Source organism: Scylla paramamosain, chromosome 43 (assembly GCF_035594125.1).
Source record: "Scylla paramamosain isolate STU-SP2022 chromosome 43, ASM3559412v1, whole genome shotgun sequence".
NCBI lineage: Eukaryota > Metazoa > Arthropoda > Malacostraca > Decapoda > Portunidae > Scylla > Scylla paramamosain.
This window is the reverse complement of record NC_087193.1, coordinates 8,952,284-8,977,283: the sequence shown is the minus strand read 5'-3', so window position 1 is coordinate 8,977,283 and position 25,000 is coordinate 8,952,284. Positions and strand designations below refer to the sequence as shown.

General features: G+C 41.9%; 1 protein-coding gene across 1 annotated transcript in view; it reads right to left on the bottom strand.

Annotated features, from left to right (window-relative positions):
- Positions 1 to 25,000, bottom strand: part of LOC135093585 (uncharacterized) — a 136,799-nt gene that overhangs the window by 34,263 nt on the left and 77,536 nt on the right. The window contains exons 11-13 of the mRNA XM_063992977.1: positions 20,287 to 20,417; positions 6,785 to 6,938; positions 4,365 to 4,521 (exon numbers count right to left, since the gene is read on the bottom strand). Of these exons, the coding sequence (XP_063849047.1) occupies positions 4,365 to 4,521; positions 6,785 to 6,938; positions 20,287 to 20,417 (442 nt within the window). The remainder of the gene's footprint in view (positions 1 to 4,364; positions 4,522 to 6,784; positions 6,939 to 20,286; positions 20,418 to 25,000) is intronic.

Here is a 25,000-nt window from a genome sequence, read left to right as displayed (position 1 = left end):
TAGGTTAGGTGAGGCGAGGTGAGGTGGGGTAAAGGTTAGGTTGAGTTCGGTTACGTTAAACTATGCTAGTGTAGTTGAAAGGAATTCATCATAAATTTATAATATGAAGAAATGTTCTTGGGTAGGTATAACTTACTGAGTGAAATTTACGGAGAAGTGTGTGTGTGTGTGTGTGTGTGTGTGTGTGTGTGTGTGTGTGTGTGTGTGTGTGTGTGTGTGTGTGTGTGTGTGTGTGTGTGTGTGTGTGTGTGTGTGTAATGATACATTGGCCTGGACCCGTGGTATGAGGAACACAAAGGCTTGGCTGATGGACTGGTTAGAGGTCAGCAAGAATGTGCAGGTCGTCCCTGTGTCATGTGAACAAGATTCGCGGGGTCCTGTTGCAGCCGCGGCCACGGGAAAGGTAAAGGAAGGGTTGGGGCGGCGCATGATAGAGTATTTGTGTCAGGGAGGTCAGGGGGGATGGAATCAGGTCAAGTTAAGGGAGACGTTCTTAGAAAGGAAGGGAAGGTGAGTGTCGTTCGCTGGAATGGAATTAGAGCAGGAATGTGCGATGAACGGGGGTGGGGGGACGGACGACAAGGGACATGGGAGATATTTTTAGGCCTGGTAATAAAGGAGATAAGGTTATCGCACAGGGAAGATTGTCAGGATGGAGGTATTGCAGTGTATCGTACGCCAAGCCTAATATATACCTGTCCTACCTGGCTGTGACCCATCGTACCTGTGCTGCTGCCTAGACAAATTCTCCTAATGGCCCCGACTGTTTGCTCGCCACCGTGTCAATGTGATTATGCTTTTATTCCCAACACTACTTTTTGTTGTCTCATTGATTATGACGTGGAGTCACTGTAATGTTCTCCTTTCATCGACCTATCGACATAGAGATAATGGCGGCGGGGGTGGTGGCGGGCGTGGCGGTGATGGAAGAGGTGCCCCGGTGTGTGCTGAGTCGCGCCACGTCACCGCCACACACAAACCTTTTCCCCTTCACGTCGGGGCATCGATCGCGTGGTGAGAGCATTGTGGTGCATGACGGAGGCCTGACATGCACCACACCGCCACACAAGCCACGGGAGGGTGTGGCTCAAAGGGCAGGATGCTTAAAGGGTTAAAACGGTGAAGGGTGTGCGGGCAGCTGACTCTCCCCCTTCAAGTGAGGTTACCATTCATTTGCATTCAGTAATTAATAGATGTATGGAGTAATTATATATTTTTGCCTCCGCTCCCCTTCCGCCCTGATGAATAGGTGTGCCCCGCGTTAATCTGTCGCTGCACATTGAGGTTCCAACGAGCAGGTGTGTTTTGATGTACGTAATTACACACACATATACCTGTAATGCCTGTAATACCTTGCCCTTAGCTCACGTTTCCTTTCTTTTACATCTTCGCACCCTCTTACCTTTCTCCTCCAATTGCCTTAGTCTCACTCCCTCTCCCTTCCATTCTCTTCTCTCCTCTCCTTACTCCATCTTCGTGTCCTTCCTGTATGTGCCTGTAATAATTTCTCGCACTTTACCTGTTCTTCCCTTCCCCTCTTCCTGCTCCCTTATCCCCCTTCCTGCCATTGCCCTACTTCCTTTCCCCTTTCGTTTCATTATTCTCTCTCTCTTTTTATCCTCACTTTCGTACCTGTGATTTCTTCCTCACTTCACATGTCTTTCCTTTTCGCTTTTCTTACTTTCTTATCTTTCTTTCTCTCTCTTCATTGTTTTTGTCTTATTCAAAATTCCTTATATTCTACTTTTTTTTATTCTCGTTCGTATAATACTCAATAATTTTTTTTTTCATTTTCCCTCTACTCCTTCGTTTCTCTCCTCCCAGTGTCCTATTCCCCTTTCTATTCCTTCTTTTCCATTCTTCTCTTCCTTTCTCCCATTTTCGTGTGTTCGTGTCTATCCCCTTATTTTTTTAATTATCTTTTTATTCTCTTTATCTCTTCTCTCAGTGTTTTAGTTCAATTTTCCCCTTTTTTTTTCTTACTCCTATTTTTTACTTATTTTCTTGTCCTCCGCTGCCTTCTCTCGTGTTTCTGCTCACCTGTGTGCTCCATTATGGATGTTTTCACTGAGTTACCTATCCATTGAGGTGTTCAAGTGCCGCTCTGATTGGATCTTTAAGGTTCGTTTAGTTTTTAGTTGTTCGTCGAAGCGCGGGAGGCGAGCACGCTCCATTTGCAGCTCAATTATTGGATTGATCTCTGTTTGTAAGTGTTGGTGAATTGTCGATTGTATTTATATTTTATTAGTATCCAAATCGAGTGTGCGATCTCTCTCTCTCTCTCTCTCTCTCTCTCTCTCTCTCTCTCTCTCTCTCTCTCTCTCTCTCTCTCTCTCTCTCTCTCTCTCTCTCTCTCTCTCTCTCTCTCTCTCTCTCTCTCTCTCTGGGGCTGGATGTGTTTTGTGTGTGTGTGTGTGTGTGTGTGTGTGTGTGTGTGTGTGTGTGTGTGTAAAAGTTGGTGTCCGCCATTTTTTATTTATTTATTGATTGCTTTCATTTGTGCAAGTGGATATTATTTACTATTATACTACTACTACTACTACTACTACTACTACTACTACTACTACTACTAATACTACTACTACTACTACTACTACTACTACTACTACTACTACTACTACTACTACTACTACTACTACTACTACTACTACTACTGTGTGTGTGTGTGTGTGTGTGTGTGTGTGTGTGTGTGTGCGTTGCAAAATCGAGCACATAATATAATTGTCCGTCTGTCACAGTGTCCATCTAAACCAACGATTTATCTTTTAATTTTCCAGCCTGTCTGTCCGTGCACCAGTTACCCCTATTTACCACTCGCCCGCTTCTCCATACCTTCAGTTATTCAATTATGCTCTTTTTGGATGTCATTATCTGTCTCCCTTGCTCCCCATTCTCCTTTGTTGATATTTCTCTTCCCATTATTCAGTTTTTCTTTATTCTCTCGTCTTTTATTTTTTTATGTTAATTTCTCGTAATATTTAATGTAGTTTCTTTATTTCTTTTGTGACTTTCTTTCTTCTTTCCTTTTTCCTTCCTTCGCTTCTTGTCTAAATATTTCCTCCTTCCTCGTGTCGTTCTTTTCTCTTCCTTTCCTTGTCTTCTCATTTTTTTCATAACTTTGACATCTCCCTTCCTCTCTCTCTTTTTTTCCATTTTGCTTCCTCTCGTCTTTTTCTTTCTTATTCCCTTACTTCCTTTACTTGCATGCTTGCTTCCACTTCTCGTCTCATTCATCATGGCTTAATCTTCTTCCATTTCTTTGCTCGTGGTTTCTTGACCTGTTCCTCTCCTCTCTTCTCTCATCTTTATTTTCTTTTTGGACATTTTTTTCTTTCCTTCCAAAATGTGACGTCTTTTCTCACTCACTCTCTTCTATATCCGTCTGTCTTTCTGTCTGTCACCATTTTATTTCCTCTTCCTGTGATTTTTGTCATTCTTTCCTTCCCTCCTTCACTATCTTCTTTCCTCTTCTTTCATCCATTCTTCATGACATTTTCCTGGTAAGGCGATGATGATGATGATGATGATAATAATAATAATAATAATAATAATAATAATAATAATACTGTATAACTTTCCTCTCGCTCCTTTTATATTTCTTTTTCCCTTTATTCATTCTTCCCTTATTCTCTTGGTGTAATGTTTAGTGCTCTTGAGTGTTTCTTTCATATTTCTTTACTATTTTTTATTTGATCTTCTTTCATTCTTCTTTCACTTAAGTTTCCTTCGTGTATATCTTCTTTTTGTATCCTCCTCCCTCACCCCCCTCTCAAAAAAAAGGGGGTAACGTCATTATTAAGAAATAGGTTAATTATCTCATCGGTCTCCCTCCTCTCCCTTCCCTTCCCTTCCCTTCCCTTCCCTTCCCTTAATAGATGGTGATTCCCTCTCTTCCTCTTCCATTCAGACATCACTAGCAAAATCTACTTCGTTATCTATCCCTTCTCCTTCTTTGCTTTCCTTCTGTTCTTCCATTCTTCCCTCCTTTCCTTTTCTCCCTTTTTTCACTTTCAATAACAATCTACTTTTCTACCTCTTCATGTACTTTTTTCTCTAATTTTTACTTTTCTCCTCCCATGCTTCCCTGTTTTCTCCCCTCCATTTATTTTCCTCTCCTTCTTAAAAAGTCCACTCCCTTATGTATCTTCTTCTTATTTTTTCCCCTCCTTACTTACCTTCCTCTTCCATCCATTTTTTCCCCCTCTTACATCCTGCACAATCTACCTTTTTCCTTTCTTTCCCTTCTTTTTCCTCCCGTCCTTCCATTTCCCTCGCTCCCTACATCCTATTCCTTCAGCACGATTTTTTTATCCTCGCCTCCTTCCCTCCCTCGCCTCTCCTGCATTCTTTCTTCCTTGACTCACCTGTCTTCGGGCACGTTGACAGCCTCTGCCGTGTTGTTGAAAGCCCAGCTGAAGTGCACAACAGGAGGGTTGGCCAGCACGTTGCAGGTGATTCTCGCGTTCTCATGCTTCGCCACACTGTGCTGGGAAGGCTTGTTGGTAGCGCAAACTGGGGCGTCTGTGGCGGCGAAGGAGGAGAGAAAGAGAGGCGTGAGCGTGGTTGGTATTGCTGGTGTGGTTGGTGGTCATGGTAGTCGGTCGGAGTGACGGGAATGGTGAGAGGTGAGAGGTGAAGAAAAGGACAGTAGTGGTGAGAATGGTAAGAGGAGGCAGGTGAGCGGAGGGGACAAGGCAGGGCAGAGGGTGTGAGAGGAGGTGTGCAAAGGAGAGTATTGGAGGGCACTGAGGTGAGAGTAAAGAACAAAAAAAAAAAAAAGGTCACGGCGGGACGAGCCTCACATTTCTCCATAAAGTTGAACACCACCTGTTTCACCTGTCTCGACTCTCTCGCTTGTCACGCAACACCTGTTTTTCCTGCCTCTATACTGCCATTGAGCCTCGATGTGTTCCACCTTACCTCTCCATTTCAAGAGATGGTGGTGATGGTGGTGGTGGTGGTGGTGGCGGGTAACATGGACATAATACTGCTGTTAGTGTATGTTTTTTTTTTGTAGTGGAAATGGAAACCTGGTGAAAATTGTGAAGTGATGTGGATAAGATGCAGTGCGGCAGTGGTGTTGGTTAGTATAAGTTGGATATAATACTGGTGTTAGTGTGGTGGAGATTGTGGAGTGGTTTGGATAAGACACTGGTGGTATACGAGTAGTGATCGATGAGGAGTGGATTGTGGTGGTGGTGGTGCATAAGAACGAAAAAATAAATAAATAAATAATGGATTAGAGATACAGAAAATTATTATACTTTTACGATACTGGTGTGGAAAGATGGATAAGTAAGATAAGACTATAAGGATAAAACTTTAAGGGTAGGATTGTAAGGAAGGTAAGACTAGAGTGAAGAAAAGACTAAGATTGTGGTGGTGATTGTAGTGATGGTGGGAACATTCTTAGGAAGGTTGATGATGCTGATGGTGGTCGCGGTGATGATGATGGTGGTGATGGAAAGGGAAATAATCGTAAATGAGGGAGGGAGTGAATGATGATGATGAGTCAGAAGGATGGAGTAGGAAACGAGGGTAATTAGGAGGAAGGGAAGGACGGTGATGAGAGAGGGGTAATGACAAAAGAACGAATAGCAGAAAGGAAGGGAAGGAACATGATGAGAAGAGCAGAAAGGAAGGAACGGTAATGAAAGTGAGAGACGAAATCAAAGGCGAAAGAAACATAAAAAAAAAAAAAAGATGCAGTTGTAATGAGCGAGACAATTAGATGATAGGGAAAAAGAAAGTGGGTCGAGTGGCAGAGGGAATGAGATAAATACTACACTGTTTAGGACGCGAATGCAACACATCAATGAAATAATGTTAATAATTTTATGCTAATCTCGTATCAATAAGCATGGAGTCATTATAGTTGTATTATAGGCCCTGTTAATTTCCATTACCAAAAGAAAATAAGAAATAAATGAAAAAAAAAAATCATCCTACGTAGATTTGTATTATAAACTTTGTTACCTCCTAATGCCGTCCTGCAAAAATAGGTAAATATGTAGATAAATAAATAAATGGTCGACCTATATCAATTTACATTCAACGTCCCTTCAACTCCAATTGACATAAAACTGATAAACATTTACCTGTATTGATTTGCTGTTCATAGGTGGAGTGCTTAATTATTTCCTGTCTAGAATTGTGCAGTTTAGTGTGGACAAAAAAATACATATAGAAAGGCTGTATTTTTCATGGTTCATCTAAACACGATATTAAAATGATTGAAATAATAACATTTTGTCGCTCTAACAAATATATCAAGATTGGAAAGTAAAGTGGTCATTTGTTACCTAAATTCACGGAGAGAGAGAGAGAGAGAGAGAGAGAGAGAGAGAGAGAGAGAGAGAGAGAGAGAGAGAGAGAGAGAGAGAGAGAGAGAGAGAGAGAGAGAGAGAGCAATTGTTTTCATGCTTTTCTAATATGAGCCCGAAAATATCAGTCCTTTTTAAGCCTCTAAAATTAAGGGATTAACAAATTTATGCATTACATATTAGTACAGTGTTCAGTACTCCATTATTGAATATTGCACTATTACTTGTGTTTACAGAGAGAGAGAGAGAGAGAGAGAGAGAGAGAGAGAGAGAGAGAGAGAGAGAGAGAGAGAGAGAGAGAGAGAGAGAGAGAGATTTTGTAATCATGGAAAGGGGAAAGTAAACACACACACACACACACACACACACACACACACACACACACACACACACACACACACACACACACACACACACACACACACACACACACACACACACACACAGACAGGTAGACTCACACTTCACGTCCAGTTTGAGTGGCGGGGAGGCGGCGGAGCCCTCGCTGTTGGTGGCATGACAGGTGTAGGTGCCTGCGTTTGATCTCGCCACTTTTTGCAACACCAGAGTCATGTTGGATACCAGGATGCCGGCCGTGGACTCCAGCTGGTTGCCCTGTGGCGGAGAGAAGAGAAAGTTTGAGTGTCTGTTGTGTTGTTGGGAAGGTGGGAGGTGCATGAATGTGTTGTTATGAAAGGTTACGGAGAGATAGGTGTTTAAATATACCTGCCGTGGACTCCTGCTGCTTGCCCTGTGGTGGAGAGGAGAAAGGTTGAGTGTTGTGTTATGTTGGGAAGACAAGAGGTGCTTGAATGTTTTTTTTATTTCTTTTATGTTTGAGGGGCACCGGCCAAGGACAACAAAAAGGTCAAGAGAACAAAGGCCAACTGAGGTGCTAGTCTCAAAAGAAATGTCAAATGTGTTATTTAGAGTCAGAGAATAAGAGCGGGTAAATGTTATGAAAGGATTATGAAAGAGAAAGAGGCGCTTGAGTATATATATGTTATATTATTCTATGCTAATTTAGAAGGTTGAGAGAAGGGATCTAATGCATGTATTTCGTGTTTTTGTGCGTTATCTTATGTTAGGTTGTGAAAAGGAGACTAGCGCTTGAGTTTGTGTGTGTGATGTTATTTTAGATTAGGAAGGATTGAGTGAGACACGCTTGAATGGGTTTATACATGTGTGTGTGTGATTTGTCACCGTGTGTTATGAAAGGTTACGAAAGAGAGCGAGAGGAACTTCAATATGTTTGTGTTGTGTTGTGCTATTTTGTTAGGAAAGAGAGAGATGCTTAAATCTGTGTGTGTGTGTGTGTGTGTGTGTGTGTGTGTGTGTGTGTGTGTGTGTGTGTGTGTGTGTGTGTGTGTGTGTGTGTGTGTGTGTGTGTGGCCTTTATATGACGAAGAATTGTACGCTATAATAAGTATCTCATGAAACGGTGAATACAATCATTCCTCTGTATTTGTTATATTTGAGTTGTAACCTTCATCGTATCTCTTAATTTTAATCCTTCGAGAAATAATACATGGGTACAATATAAAAAAATTCAATTTCAGTACAAGTAAGAAATGTTGTATTACATAATATAGTAAAAAAAATGAATGCAAAAATATAAGGAATAATATCTGGAAACGTAAAAAAAAAAGTAAAGGAATATAAAAATGAAACAGACAAAAACAAAAAAGGAGAAATATGAAGAAAAGAAATAAAAAAGTTATATATATATATATATATATATATATATATATATATATATATATATATATATATATATATATATATATATATATATATATATATATATATATATATATATATATATATATATATATATATATATATATATATATAACATAATCATATAAAACAAAAGAAATACAAAGGAATATCGAAAATGACAAACGTAAAGGAATATGTTATGAAAAATACAAAGGTATATAAAAAAAGAAAATGTAATGGAATGTGAAAACAGGAGAAAAAGAAATATGAATAACAAATAATACAGAGAAATTTTTAAACCAAATACAAAAGGAATACTAGGAAAACAATACAACGGAGGAGTGAAATAACGATAAATATTAAAGAAAAAAAATGCACACACACACACACACACACACACACACACACACACACACACACACACACACACACACACACACACACACACACACACACACACACACACACACACACACACACACACACACACACACACACACACACACACATAAACGGAAATAAAAAAAAAATCATTAATGCGTCAAATAAAATAAAGAATATGAAAATGAAAAGGGAGTAATACAGGAGGAATACAAGGGAACAACAGTACAGATCATAACGTGGTATGCACACACGACGCCTGGAGACATGCAACGAAAACTAAGCCTGAACAATAGTTCCCAACGCAAACTATGAAGAATGCGTGAACAATACCCTCGACATTATGCCACTCGTTCAGGTGTAGACAGGAAGAAAATATGGAAAGGTTTTCTATGTACAGGCAACGCAGAAAAGACACGCAGCAACTTACGGATTTAAAGGGTTGAGTTTCATTGTCCTTAACGGGTTGAACGTATTGAGTTACGAAAATCGATTTGAGAGTCATCGCATTCAGATCTTCAGAAATGCCACTACCACTTTGGGAACTCAAGATTTTCATTCAGCTTTTCAGTGAGAACAGCTCTTATAAAATGTGCATGTGTGTTTATGTAATGTGTGTATGTGTGTATGTATGTAATAGTTGTATATATTATCCATGGTAAATATACTCCAATTTAACGGAGTGGCTTTCCATGCGTTTATCCGGTAAATTTGTGAGTAACTGTACTAAGTAAACACTGGCGAGTTATAAACAGTTTTCTCCATCATTCATTCCTTTTTTCTAGTAAACTCCGGAACTCACTGCCTGCTTCTGTATTTCCTCCTTCCTATGAAGAGGGAGGTTGCAAGGCACTTATCCTCCAATTCTGGATAATCGTTTGACATCTCTTTTGGGATCGGCTCCTCAGTGGGCCTTTTTCCTCGCTCTCTTTGTTGCCACTCTTACGTAAAAAAAGAAAGATGAAGGTCATTCAATTGTGACCTCTAACATTTGTCTGTTTTTTCCTATTCATTAAGGGATAACTTCTCTAGTTCGCTGCTAGAGACCCCGGCACAAGCTCCTCAAATTGCAGGTGATTTTTCTCCCCGTTAACTACCTTCCCACAAGAGGGCCAAGTATAGCCCTGTGTTGCCGCCAAGCCCCGGTTAAGTCCCCTTTCTCTTCCGGATTACTCCTTACAATCCGGACTTATTCTCTTCGGTTCAGTCATTATCTCAGTTTACAATGGTAATCCTACGCCCCTTCCTCCTCCTCCTCCTCCTCCTCCTCCTCCTCCTCCTCCTCCTCCTCCTCCTCCTCCTCCTCCTCCTCCTCCTCTCTCCTCCTCCTCCTCCTCCTCCACTTGCTTTTTCTCCATTTCTCTTTTCTTCGTCCTTTATCACCTTATACTCTCTTCTTCTTCCCCCTCGTCTTCCCCTTTTTGGTATCTGTTCTTCCTATGTATTCCTCCTCCTCCTCCTCCTCCTCCTCCTCCTCCTCCTCCTCCTCCTCCTCCTCCTCCTTTTCTGGTGATTAATGTACTGCTCCTAAAAGTTGCAGTTAGAGCTTGGTAGCTTTTAAACAAAACGTGTGTAGCATTTGATACAAGTTTGAATTAGGAATGTAAGGTCACGTCTTTTTTTGCTTGCCTTTCTTTCTTTTTTCTTTTTTATTTTACGTTCATTTTGATTGATAGGTGTTCAATTTGACTCGTTTTATGATACTTTCTTCCCTTCGTGTCTGGCTGCCGTTTGGTTCCCTGACGCGTGCATCCATCCATCGCTCGCTGGTTTGTTTCTGGTTAAAGATAAATGCTAGAACGTTAAATGCCATTAATCTTGTACGCCACTTAAATTATGCAGCCCGTCAGTGATATTTTCAGTAGCGAACATTCATTGCATTTCAGAAACTCGCTATGTCTGTAGATTCTCTCTCTCTCTCTCTCTCTCTCTCTCTCTCTCTCTCTCTCTCTCTCCTCTCTCTCTCCTCTCTTCTCTCCCTCTCTCTCCTCTCTCTCTCTCTCTCTCTCTCTCTCTCTCTCTCTCTCTCTCTCTCTCTCTCTCTCTCTCTCTCTCTCTCTCTCTCTCTCTCTCATCCCAGGGGTACGTGAGGGGAACACTATTGAGACATCTCCTGAGACGGTACCCTCTTGTGGCGACTTAGTAGAGAAGGAGGTGGGGGGGAGGAAGGGATGGGTACTGAATAGAGAGAGGAAGGGGCAGAGGGGAGGGACCTAAACGTTGATGGGAAAGGAGAGAGACACAGGGAGGAACAAGGAAGAGGAGAGGAGAGGAAGATGTTGAGGGGACGGGAGGAAGGGAAGGGAGGACAGAGGCGGTGAATCAAGGCTGAGAAACGGCCCTAGTATTAAAGGGGGGCATGTAGGAGGTGGCAGGGTGCGTGTCCTTGGCTCCTCTTCTCCTTTGTATATGGTGACGGGTCTTAGATTTGGAGAATTTTGCCAGGTTGTGTCTTGTTCTTTCCTTCGTGTGTGTGTGTGTGTGTGTGTGTGTGTGTGTGTGTGTGTGTGTGTGTGTGTGTGTGTGTGTGTGTGTGTGTGTGTGTGTGTGTGTGTGTGGACTTTTCTTCTCTCTTGTTTTGTTTTGTGTTTTCTTCGTTTGTATTATTTACGTGTTTTGTTTTTTCTCTGGATTTCTTTCACTTCTCTTGTGTGTTGTATCTTGCCTTTTCTTCGTTTGTGTGTCTTAGTGTTTTTTTTTTCTTTTTGACTTTTTTTTCTTGTCTTCTGTCTTCGTGATTCTGATTCCTTGTCTCGTGTTTTGTCTTGTTCTTCCCCCCTCCCCCTTTTTTTTTTTTGGTATTTCTTTTCGTTATTCCTTTTTGGTGGTGTTTTATATTCTTATCTTGTCCCTTCTTGTGTTTTGGATGAACTTTGTCTAATTATTTGATCCAATTTTCATTTTTTTTTTTCATGTTTTATGCCCTAGTTATATCACTTTTCATCCCCTTTTATCGATGTATTTTGTCTTTTCTTCAGTTTCTCTTTGTGTCTCGATCGGTTCATGTCATGCCCTGTCTGCATCATCATGGGAACACTAACAAAACTGACCTGATATTGGGATGATGAATGAAATAGAGAAAAAAGGAAGCATTGTAAGGAACAGCAGAGTCAAGGAGTGGACGAGGCTAACAAGCGATACGAAGAGGAACAAGTAACAACATAGATAATAACCAACACGAACCATGAGAGGCGCGTTAACAAGCAGTGGTTCCTGACGTGGCCACTTAGCGCTACGTATACGAAAAAAGAAAAGAAAAAAAATCCTTCGCTAAAATATTCGTACGAGTCAGGAAAGCCTCCGCGCACTGACTATTTCCATCAATCCACTGCAATACAATTTTACCTTAAACTTCACCAGGAAACCAGAAGTGTATTGGTGTGTACTGGATCAAATTTAGAACAACAACAATAAACAAATACGAGCTAAAAAAAAAAAGCATATTAAAAAAACAACCCCCACAAAAAAAAAAAAAAATAAATAGCTGTGTTGTATATTGATAGGATGTACAGAGCGTTTGTATGGTGGGACGCGGTCTGCTGGGCCAGGGCCGGCGTGGCAGGCATTCCCTCGCTTTATTAAATTGTGGGCCGCGACGTACAGGCGAAGCGGTGTTTCCAGTAGAATAATATTAGTGGTGGGGGTGCCAGGAGTCGCGGCTGGCGGGGAAGGGGGCCACGGGAATTAGGTGGGTAGGGCAGTGAGGTTTTGTAGTAGAGAAGGCTGTGTTTTAGTGGTGGCGGTGTGCACAGGGAAGAGAAAGTAGGTTATGTGTACAGGGTCTGTGTGTAGAGAAGGTTGTATTTTAGTGGTGATGGGTAACGGCAGGCACAGACAGAGAATGCAGGTTGGTTAAATGTTTAGGGTAGCGATCTTTGTAACAGGGAAATGTTTTGTGGTTTTAATTGACATATAGGTTGAGAGCTTTAGGTAGTCAGAATACCGAGTTTTTCCAGGACAAAATGGTGTTTTTATTGGGTCTTATATGTGGATTAGATAGACAGGCCAGCAAAATTTCATGAGTGGAGTGTGGTGCTTTTAGTGGATTGTATTGTGTGGAGTAGATCTGTGTTGTGGGTGGCTAAATAATGTTTTCAGCATCGGTGTTGACGGGAATGATACAGTATGAGGGAACACAGGGATATGGGGAGCTAGGACAAGTTTTCGTGGGGAGAGAAACCTGAAGAAAGATGTTATTTGGGTGAACTTTAATTGTGTAGATAAAAATGTTGAAATTCTTGGACAAAGGAGAGGGTGGGCAGAGCAAGAGCTTTTCATGGATAAAGGAAGCGGTTTTTTAGGGTGTTTTATGGTGTAGGTTAGATGAGAACTGCTGGAGTGTGGAGAGGTGAGCACGAGTACTGTGGAGGGTCAGGGGAGGAACACAGTAAACCATTTGTAGAAGAGGAAAAAGAGGAGGGAGGGAGAAGGGAATATTTTTCAAAACATCCTTGGTGAAAAAAAGGATGAGACGCGCGGAGAAAAGATAGGGAAGGGAGTGAGTTGGAGGAGGAGGTGAAGGAGGGGAGGTAGGTATGAAGAAGAGACGTGGGTGTCTTATTGGTATGCGGAGGAGAGGGCGATTAGGTAAGGGAGGAAACGTGAGGGGGAAAAGTCATGTCTCTGGAGGGAAGAGAAGAACTCATTGAAGTACCCCTCGCGTCCCGGAGGAAGAAGTGGAGGCGTTAAAGAGGTGGAAAGTACTCTGGGAAGTGGCGCCATGCATTATTTAGGGTTTTTTAAGGAGGGTAGTTTAGGGAAAGCTGCTGCTGCTGAGAAAACTGGAAAAAATATCAACTTCGCAAGAACGGAAAAAGTTGCTAAACGACACCACGTAAGAGGTAATGATGCGGAGTGATCGAGAGGAGGAGGAGGAGGAGGAGGTGGTGGTGGTGGTGGTGGTGGTGGTGGAGTGGGAGTGGGAGTGGAGTGCATGGGAGTGAGTCTTGCCGAGGTGGAGGACACGAGTGGGCGAATGTAAATATATGCAAAGAAGGAGACGAATACATCATACGCTATTGGAAAGAAACTTGTAAATTCTCATGCAAAATAGCGTTCACGTTTGCATTAAAGATCCGAAACTTGGCACTGATTCGATATCTCTCCCTCACCGGCGAGGAGCGAAAATGCAGCAGTTTTTTGTGAGTGTGAGAGGGACGAAAAAGGGCGTTGGATTGGAAACTAATATAGATCTGCCACCGAAGCACAATATTAGTGAAGAAAAACATTTGAGAGAGAGAGAGAGAGAGAGAGAAGAGAGAGAGAGAGAGAGAGAGAGAGAGAGAGAGAGAGAGAGAGAGAGAGAGAGAGGAGAGAGAGAGAGAGAGACCCCGTTATCTAACCTGACCATCATTACATGCACCCTTCTCATTTCCTCTCCACGCAGACCACTGTAGAGGACACAGGCATCACAGGTATCATTGAGTCGCCCCCACCTTGTTATCACTGCGCTCACCCTCGCATCAAACACACACACACACACACACACACACACACACACACACACACACACACACACAACACACACACACACACACACACACACACACACACACACACACACACACACACACACACACACACACACACACACACACACACACACACACACACAAGAATTCTGCACATTTCCCAGCGTCTCTTCACTTACCTGTTCATTCGTCTGCCAATCAGACAGGAAAGACAGGTGTGCATTGTTCCATCGTAATCTTTCAATGTATACTCGTCCAACACACACACACACACACACACACACACACACACACACACACACACACACACACACACACACACACACACACACACACACACACACACACACACACACACACACACACACACACACACACACACACACACACACACATACACACACACACACACACTCACACAGCCATTACAAGTCTTCCTCTCATTCTTTACGCTCCATGAAAGCAAGGTATCCATCTGATCAAAATCGCAACATTCACGTACATATTCCTGTGCTGAAAATACACTCGTTAGATTCCCCACCATTTTCCTCATGGGGTGTGTCTGGCGTGCTGGCTGTCTGGGAGGGACAAAAGTCATCCTTCCCCGTCTCAGTCATGAAGGACGTCCCATTAGCAGAGGACAATAGTGCCCCTTGGGACAGTCCTCACGCTTCTGTTCCCGCTGCATATCCCTCCCTGTCCCCCTCTCCCTTTTTCCCTCCCAATGCTCTCACAAAGACGCAGGACCATATTGTCCACCTTGATTGGCTGAAGAAAGCGCGGATTGTGGTGCCTCACTCTTCCAATTACGAGGGAAGTTTAAGAAGTGATTCTGAATTGATGGAAGGATGTGATTTTTTTTTCCTTTCTTTTTTTTTTTTTTTTTTTTTTTTTTTTTGGCCGTGCACGGAGAAAATGTTGAAAATTGCTTCTTGTGCCCTGTATTGTTAGTGGGCAGGTAAGGTAAAGCATAATCCGGAGCCTTGTGTTATGAGTCACTAGGGAATATGCCGAGAAGTTCGTGCTTCTTTACGAGTGAGGGGCGCCGACCAAGGGCACGAAAATAGAAGGCTCTCTCTGTTGCTGCTCACAAAAATGTAAACTAGGAAAAAAAAAAAAAGACTTTCTAATCGGAGGACAGCTTATTCCAGGATGTATCTTGATGCTCCTCTTGAGATAGATCTTGTCAAAAAGCGGAAAAAAATAAAAGACAGTAGGCAGAGTTTTTAGATCTTATCAGTGAAAGAGAGGAAAGGTTGAAGATAACAGTAAACCCTTTTACCAGAAGGAGTGAAAATAAAGTACTAGAAAGTCTGGTGCAGAGAGGCATGGAATTAACAGACACCACCAGTAATTGATTGAAGAAAATTAATCACGTTCATTCTTGTAATGGGGAAAAAATATTGACACTCGCCTTGTATATGTAAAAAAAAAATAAATAAATACTGGACACTATCTTATGTCTAAAGAAATATACTGACTCTCTTCTGTGTCTCAAAAAAAAAAAAAAGATATATTGACGCTACCTTTTATGTTTATTTAAGATGACACATAATTTATCACTAACAGCCTCGTGAGTCTCAATCGTCCTGTTGCTGTTGGTCCTTGTGTCTTCCCTTTGTGTTCTTGTGCCTTATATTAAGAGAAAATATAACAAGCGAGAATGCACAATGCCCGTGGAATGCGTTACCTGTGTGGTCACCTGCGCCAGAAATAAAGGTGAACCGTAACAGGGGAGGATTTTTTTTCTACATCGATGTGATGTGAGGCATTCATGTGTGCGTGAGTGCGTGCATGAGGAGGATGCATAACGGGGCCGTGTGAGCCAGAGAGACGGGCCGCACTTCTGTTTTACACGCCAATCAGCACACGCACACACACACACACACACACACACACACACAACACACACACACACACACACACACACACAACACACACCACACACACACACACACACACACACACACACACACCACACACACACACACACACACACACACACACACACACACACAAGCGCAGCACTAATTTGAAGGCTTCTTGTTAGCACCACGCTCCCTGCATTCGCGCAATTTATGTCCCACGCCTCTCTCCTCTCTCTCTCTCTCTCCCTCTCTCCTCTCTCTCTCTCTCCTCTCCTCTCTCTCTCTCTCTCTCCTCTCTCTCTCCTCTCTCTCTGCCTCTCTCTCTCTCTCTCTCTCTCTCTCTCTCTGATAGTAGGAGAAAATACTGTTTTAGTACATTTTAAAACTTAATAGCAGGAACCAATTTTCTCTCATTAGGATAGTAGTGTAGAATTTATTGGCGTATAAAACATTATTGCTTTCGTAAACTGAGCTGAACGGTACTCTTTAATTTCTCCCAGGTAAACTTTCTACTTTAGCAATCGAACCACAGAATTTCCTTAGATTTTTTCTCCTTACGATAGATTAGGTTATGGTCAGGTCAGGTCAGGTCAGGTTAGGTTAGATTAGGTTAGATTAGATTAGGTTGGGTTAGGTTAGGTTAGAGTAGAGTTGGGTAGGGTAGGGTAGGGTAGGATAGGTCACGTTAGCTCAGATCACGTTAGGTTAGGTTACGTTAGGTCAGTGTACATTAGGTCAGGTTTCGTTAGGTCAGGTTAGGTTAGGTCATGTTAGGCCAGGGTACTTAATATCAGCATAAGTTAAGTTAAGTAGGAAAAAATTATTATAATGGAGAATTAAATGGTGAAATTTCCATGAACGTATCTTCTTTAGTGAAATGTATTTGGTTTGAATTTCCATAGAAGCAGAGCGGATGTAATTGATTATTCTCCAGGTAATTCACTTAATTATTCCATTAAACCGAGATTACCACTGACATGAGGCGACAGACAGAAAATTGAAAAAAAAAACGATAAAAACAAGACACCAAGACATTACACACTATTATAAAAACGAACCTCTGAATACAAACCATAAACACTGAAAAAAAAAAAAAAAAACGTAAGATTAGAAGTAATTAGATAAGATTAGAGGCTAGATAATATTAGAGCTGGTATGCTTAGTAAATTAAGGCCGCGCTGCCATTCCATACCCCAGCCTTTCATAACGTAGCAATAGATTCAGACGACGGGGGATGCATAGTCCTCGCCGCGGCCTTGTCATTAGGTGAGGAGAGGTTGTGAGCTGCCTGACTGGCGGAGAGACGCTTAGAGGGAGAGGGAGAAGGAAAGGGAGGGTAGCTGCATGAATGGCAAGAATCCTCCCGGAAATGATAATAATGGTAACGATAATAGTAATGATAAAATGTGATGGTAATAGTAATGGGTAATAAAAATAACAGTAATAATAATGATAATATTGTTGATATGACGAGAGAGAGAGAGAGGAGAGAGAGAGAGAGAGAGAGAGAGAGAGAGAATAGTTTCACAATGGAATTAATCAAGATAGTAATAATAATGATGACGATAGTAAAAAAAAATAGTAACAATATTAATAACAACACAGGCGGCGATTATTAATATTATCAGAAAGAAAAACATGCAGAGGAGCGTGACAGCGGCAGGTTGTAAATGTTGAATGTCCCGCAGCGCCACACTGTGAAGGGCGGAGTGCCAGATTCACCGCGGCTCACGAGGCGGCGGCGGCGGGGTGGGCGTGGCAGGCGGCGGCACGCATGGGGAGAGCAGAAGCACGCCGCCACCATGCCATCACTCCTGCCAGGCACGGCAAGGACACGGCGGCGCGGCTCAGGGATTTGTGGAGTGTGTTATACTTTTATTATATTTCCTCCTCCTCCTCCTCCTCCTCCTCCTCCTCCTCCTCCTCCTCCTCCTCCTCCTCCTCCTCCTCCTCCTCCTCCTCCTCCTCCTCCTATCACGTCTCATCACCACCACCATTACCACAAAGGAGGAGGCTTACTCTACTGGGTCACAATCACGTGGAGTAAGGCGCGCAGCAGTACCTGGAATAGTGGGAACTTGAGATGTGATGCTTATGACACACAATCCCCGGCAATACGAACCGGAAACAGTGGTAGGGAAAGTGTGTGATGTGTATTAGTGAGTGCCTTCTGCGTGCTTGCTTGTTCTTGTGTCTTGTGTGCGTCTGTGTGTTTGTGTTTAATCGTTTATTTTAGTATTTTTTTTTTTTTTTTTTTTTTTTTTCCTTATTTTAGCTTTGATTTCTTTTTTTGCATTAGTTTTATAGTTTTGTAGTTTCATGTTTGTTTATATTGATTTACTTATGTTCTTGGATTGTTACTTTTTATTGGGTCTTTTTTGTTTTGTGTGGTTTTTACAGTTTTCCTCGTGTTCTTATGCTTGGTTTGTGCTCAGCTGTTACCTTTGTACGAGACGTTATTGAATGGGTCGATAGTGAAACTGAAGAAGAAGAATTAGATAAGAAATACTCGTTAATAATAATAAAAATGAGATTAAAAATAGTCGGTATACAAATAAAAAAAAAAGTCACTAAACTAAACTAAAAAATTGAAAAAAAAAAAAAATCAAAATTATCATTATTACCAAGAGCAGCACTGTCATGTCATGTGGCGATGGCGGCGGTGACGACATCGACGCGTCACACTCGATTCCCCAGCGAGGCGTCGTCTTTTATCTCACCTGTGCAATAATTAATGAAGCCTCGTGTCTGGACTGATTATCGCCCTGTGACTTAATGATGTTTATTGAACGTGTGGCCGCCATTCTTCATGCACGACAAAGCGACGGACACACGCATAAGTAAAAGATATTGATGTGTGTGTGTGTGTGTGTGTGTGTGTGTGTGTGTGTGTGTGTGTGTGTGTGTAGGTGTGGATGAGAGAGAGAGAGAGGAGAGAGAGAGAGAGAGAGAGAGAGAGAGAGAGAGAGAGAGAGAGAGAGAGAGAGAGAGAGAGAGAGAGAGTGCATATACGTCGATATTTACCCACTTGAGGAGCTGAAAGTTTAATACATGTCACTTCTTCTAGAGGGACTGACAGACAGACAGACACGAGAGAGAATTAAGCGCAAAACCTCATTACCATTTCACTGTGAGTAGCAATTTTCAGCTCCGTTGCGAGTAAGTGGAGGAGGGTATAGGTAAGTGGCCGTCGCGAAGACTGTCACCAAATATACATACTAAAGTGGTGACTTGGCCGCGTGGGTGACTCCAGGATGAATAATTAAACACTCGTCATGCTCTCAACTTACTTGACTACACGTGTTGCGTCGGGAATTTACGCATCACTTCTTCATCAGTTTTATTTGTCCAGGTGTTTGTAGAAAATGGATCCACTCCTCATAAGAACGACGTGGTTGATTTATTATGTGCTGCGTTTACTGCTGCGTGTGTTCTTCATTGGTGCATATGTTCGTGGTTCAGAGTTTGCTTTTAGACGCAGCATACTTTTTTTTTCATTATTATTATTATTATTATTATTATTATTATTATTATTATTATTATTAGCAATATTTTCTTGTTCTACTTATGTCTGTACGTATTTAAGGGAGTATTTGTTTGACTATATGTGATATTTTATTGTGTATATGTATTTTGTTAATTTGTATGTGTGTATGTATATATAGTACCCACTACTTAGTACCTCACGTATGTATGTATGTATGTATGTTTGTATGTTTATTATAGACTACTTCCGTTCTTACCAACCAATCTATCTATCACTATCTATCCATTTATCCATCTATCTATATCTGTGTATCTATCTATCTGCCCATCTATCTACTTATGAGTGGAGAGCATTGAGGGTGGAAGGGAAGGTGGATGTACCCGAAGCTGTATGGATGTGATTATGTGCATGTGTTTGAGTATTTATGTGCTTGTGTGCATGTGTGCGTGAATATGTGGCTTTAATCATTATATCCCCGCTGGCAGCAATAATAACCTCTTTCCCCTCTTCCTCCCCTTTCTCCTTCTCCCATCCTCACCCCCCCACAAAAAAAAAAAAAAAATGTTTTCACTTTATTTTGCATTAAGCAGATTACCATTTAAGCATTAGTTATTTCTTTCCGGGAACATCATATGCAGGTAATAGGCTCAGGTGTATGATCCCCCGTAACAGAATACAACCCCTACCTCGCTAAAATAAAAAAAAATTAAAAGATAAGTAGAATAAATGAAGTAAAGTTTGATGGAATGGCGCTTCACTGTGTTCACTTCAAAGATGTGTGTTAGTTCGTATCTGGAAATGTGATTTTTTGAGTCAGGTAAACCTCACGACACATTAAACGTAGGTAAACACAAACACACACTCATTCTCTTACTCTCAGCCACCCACACAAAGTCATATTTACTCTGATACTGTCCTTCCTTCTTCCCACACACGCTCACGAACTCAGATATCCAGACAAACACACCTAAGTACCCACATGTTCCGGCACTACTCCCTCCCACACTCAGGTAAACACACAAACAGGTACTCACGTTATGGCTCCAGGTAACCTTATGAGGAGGCGGTTTGGCGATGGCTGAGCACTCAAAGTAAAGATCGTCCCCTTCTTTGATGTTGTCTGCCTCCAAAGTGCGACCGAGGGAGACAGTGAGCCGAGGCGCGTCTGGGTGGAGAGAAACGGGAGTGAGTAGACAGACAGTGAAGCGAGATGCGTCTGGGTGGAGAGAGACGGAAGTAGACAGGGACAGTGTATTGAGGAATGTAGGAGCAAGGTAGTAAAGAAAGGCAAATTAGAAGAACAAGGTAATGATGATAGACAGGATAGAGGAGGAGGCAAGTGGAAACGATAATGGAAGGAGGTAGATAAAGATAGGGATTGATGGAAGGTCAAAGATATCTGGAAGGGGAATTTGAAGAGATGATGGTGGAGGAGGAATTGGAATAACAGGGAGAGGGGAAGAATAAGTAGAGGAGGAGAAAGAGTAGACAAGGAGAAGATAAAGAAAGATATAGGTCATGCGTTATACAAAATCCAATATCATTTGAATACATAAACTTTGCTTCCAGACCGAAAGACTCGCCCAAATAACATGCCGGTATTTGCTTTACGAGAGAAGGATGTCCGGGATGGAGCGAAACGGCAAGTGAATCCCGTGATAAATGGAGACTTAAAATATTACATGCCTTGATTTACTCCCCTTCTAGGCACAAGGAAGACTCAAGGGAAAAAAAAAAAAAATAAATAAATAAATAAACTTCTGTATTGGTGTCACTGAGAGCCATCAACGACGCCATCTGCTACGTTATACATCTGTAAGTAATCGTATATAAGGAAGAAAACGGGATAAGCAGCTGTGTACATCGCTTTGTGTATTAAAAAAAAAAAGTTATCACTAAAAAGGAAATCTGCTATAAAATGCATGTACAAATTCTCTTCGATAGAAAAAAAAAGTTGAATAAATAGGTTTCTGCGTTTGGTTTGTGGGGAAAAGAAAAGTTATCAGGAAAGAATGTTTGCGTCGTGTGGAAGGCGCACGTTTTGTTGTCGGAAATCATGACGTGAGATCTGATAGGATGTTTTGGTACTGAATGGCTGCCTTGTGAGACCTTCAAGTACGTGACGTGATATCAGCTTTGTATACGTGTGTGTGTGTGTGTGTGTGTGTGTGTGTGTGTGTGTGTGTGTGTGTGTGTGTGTGTGTGTGTGTGTGTGTGTGTGGGTGGGTGCCCTAGATGTTGCAATAAAAGAACAGGTGACAGTAAAAGCAAGGTGCTATGATATATTAGGTGTAAATCACTACAGAAGAAAGGTACAAATATGTTGAAGTGGGAGGGTATTCCTTAGAGAGAGAGAGAGAGAGAGAGAGAGAGAGAGAGAGAGAGAGAGAGAGAGAGAGAGAGAGAGAGAGAGAGAGAGGAGAGAGAGAGAGAGCAAGCAGAGTCAATTTTAGGTATAACATAAATCATTAATAAAAAAAACAAAGTGCTGTACATAATTGTCTACACCATAAAAAACAAAGTACAAGGGAAGTTCTAAAAACCCAGCAAAACGTACCCAAGAAATGTTCAACACTACTAATATAAGGACAGAAATCTTGAACCTCGCCAGGAAGTACAGTTGAAGTACAGTTGACATCACAGTGAGAGTGAGAAGCGGCCCCTGAGTCCCCGAGCCCCTGAGTCCCCGAGCCCCTGAGTCCCCGGTTGCTCCATTACTCAGCCTCGTTGTTCACTGGAGACCCACCGCCCTCCGCACCCGCATGTCGTCCGGAGATCGATCTGGGAAGGCACGACCGCCCCACGCGTAACCCATAACAGTGAATTAGAGAAAATGATACGACAGTCTGTCCCACCTCAGCCACGACAAACGAACGCCCTAGTAATGCTGAGAGAGAGAGAGAGAGAGAGAGAGAGAGAGAGAGAGAGAGAGAGAGAGAGAGAGAGAGAGAGAGAGAGAGAGAGAGAGAGAGAGAGAGAGTAAGGAGGCAATATACTCCCTCCGTGCAAAATGGCATCCAGTTCAACCAGATATTGAAGCCCTACATATGTTACGGGGCAGCACAAAACTCGCCTACACTTGGAAGTGATCACGCAGGAAACGCACGTGAGTGAAGAGAACAGTTCCGGGCAGAGCTCATAATCAAGGCAGGTGCAATACACACCAGAGGGCGTTCTGTTACTGAATTTACGAACATGAAGTGAGTTTCAACCTCGTAAATCGGCGGGGCCTCGTAAAAGTGTCTCGGGAGCACGAGCAGCCGCCCACAAGATTATTGGGTCACCTGACTGCTCAGTAAGTATCCCTCATTACCACTTGGCGCCGCTTTATGGCCGAGGGTCCCCCGATTAATGAGGGCACGCCGCCATTTACCGGAGGGGCCACGGGAGGATGAGTATCTGGAGAATGAGATTACCTGTGTGATGAGCGACCAGGTGTAAACGAGGCCTGGGGTGGGGGGAAGGCGTAGCTCTATCCAGGTGTTAAATGAACCACCTGCCTGCTCACCTGGCCAAGGAGAGGTTCGGGTGTTCGGAAAGATACTCCTGGCGTGTAAGTCAGATTAGCAACATGCCTTTTTGTCCTGTTTTCCTTAGTTTAATTTTCTCATTAGGTATTGCGTGCATTAGTGTGTTCCCTCTCCCCACGTGTGGCATGGAGGCAGGTTGGTGTGATCATTGTATTTTAAGCATCGGGGGAAGAGGTGACAATCAGTAACTCTGCCGTCCTGCTCCTCCACAGACATTATAGACAACCCCACTCGTTGTAGAGAACTAATGTAATATTCAGAAGCAAAATTTTTATGATACATAGTAATGATGATGATGATAGTAATAATACGTCTAATAATTTTTGCAGGATGAGCGCTTCACCAGTCATGAGGTGTTGCACATGAAAGGGTAAAAAAAGGGATTGAGCACCGAAATTCCGGCCTTCTAAATGAGGGAGATAGAATAATTCGTAATATGAAACAACCAAAGTATAATTAGTTAGCACTGTAAAGAAGCAAATGAGAATAAATGCATTATATATCGAAATTGAAATTATATTTTCATACATTCGCAAATATTTCATTCCGGTTACGTAATTTACTTGTTGCATGTATTTTCCTTTCAATCATCGCACAATTTCAACGTTTTCGCAGTGATTTCATGAGAGGAGTATGCACATCGCGGAGGGCCGTTGCTCCCCACCGCTTTCCACATTCTGATACATACGCCCGATTCAGATACACTTTGCTTTCTTGCCACGGCTATTTTACAAAGGCCACAAAGATATTTAGCCAGATTCTTAGTAGCGTTTCTCGTGTTAATAATGTAGAAATGTTAATCTTTCACTAGAACCATATGAACACCCTTAAAAGTCCCTGTAACGTGTAGTAGAGCTTGATGAAAGTAGTCGAGGTGAAGTGTTTCAGAATGCGGTCCGTAATACTAAGATGAAGGCAAACTAAGTGGCCTTCCCAAGTACCCTCCTTCAGGCACACCACATGGGGAGACTGTTTGTGTTTTCTGCAGGCGACTTGAAAACAACAGGAACAGCGAATCGGAAACCATTTAGTATTCAGCAATATTTGTATCTCGCGGAGGAGTTGAGTTTTTTTTATTTTTCATTTTTTTTATGGGTAGAAGGCAAATGTGAATATTATTGTAATGGAACGTGGGCGAGTGGAAATGGTATTGTTACGGGACTCAACTCTTCTCAAGCACAGGTGGCGTTTTTATGTGCTAGATACAAAGGGGTGTTATCAGTGGTAATGGTTCATGGTAGTGGTGAAAGCAAGAGCAGACGTACTAATAGCAGTTGTAAAAATAATAATGATAGGAAATGAAACGACAGCGGCACTTTGTAAAAACTTTAGTAGTAGTAGTAGTAGTAGTAGTAGTAGTTATAGTAGCTAGCAATAATGTGCTATTGCAGTATTAATACAAGTAATTACATGGTAGCTAAAATGATGATGTAGTGTAGTGTATATGCTGCTGATGTTGCTGATATTATTATTATTATTATTATTATTATTATTATTATTATTATTATTATTATTATTATTATTATTATTATTATTATTATTATTATTGTCGTTGTTATCATTTTATCATCATCATCATCATCATCATCATCATCCTCATCATCATCATTACTATTTTTATCCTGCTACTTCACATATAACATTTCTTTGGTTCAGGTCAGTGTAAGGAGGGCACAGTGAGTGGTATCCCTGTCGGAGGTCGCAAAGGGCAGTTGTGCACAGTGGCCAGCATGTGGAACGTAAACATTTCACTGATGACAACGTAACATAAGTGTTGCTTAATTTAATTCAAGTGCCCGACTTTACTTAATATAGAGAACGTTCGGTAAATTTGTTATGTTTCTTTCTTTCTCCGTCTCTAATCTGATTAATGATTTTTCCTCTTAATTTCGTATCCTGTAATTTGTCACCTGTCGTACAATCATGGTCAGAAATCAAGGAACATTCTGCGCTCTTTTTCAGTGTGTTCTGCGTTTTCTTAGCAATCTTAATTCCCTTCACATTTTTCGACTCAAGAATAAGAGAAAACACGAGGCTCAGTGGAGTTGAATGCAAAAACGATACATGTTTCTTCACTTCCGCACCTTTTTTATTCATTGATACGCGGAAGCTCATCATGTTTACCTTTTTACGTGCATAATGTTCACGTTGCCTCACCATTACGCTCAGGACGAGTCTTGTCCTCACTATCACACACTCACAGCGCTACTCGGCGCGG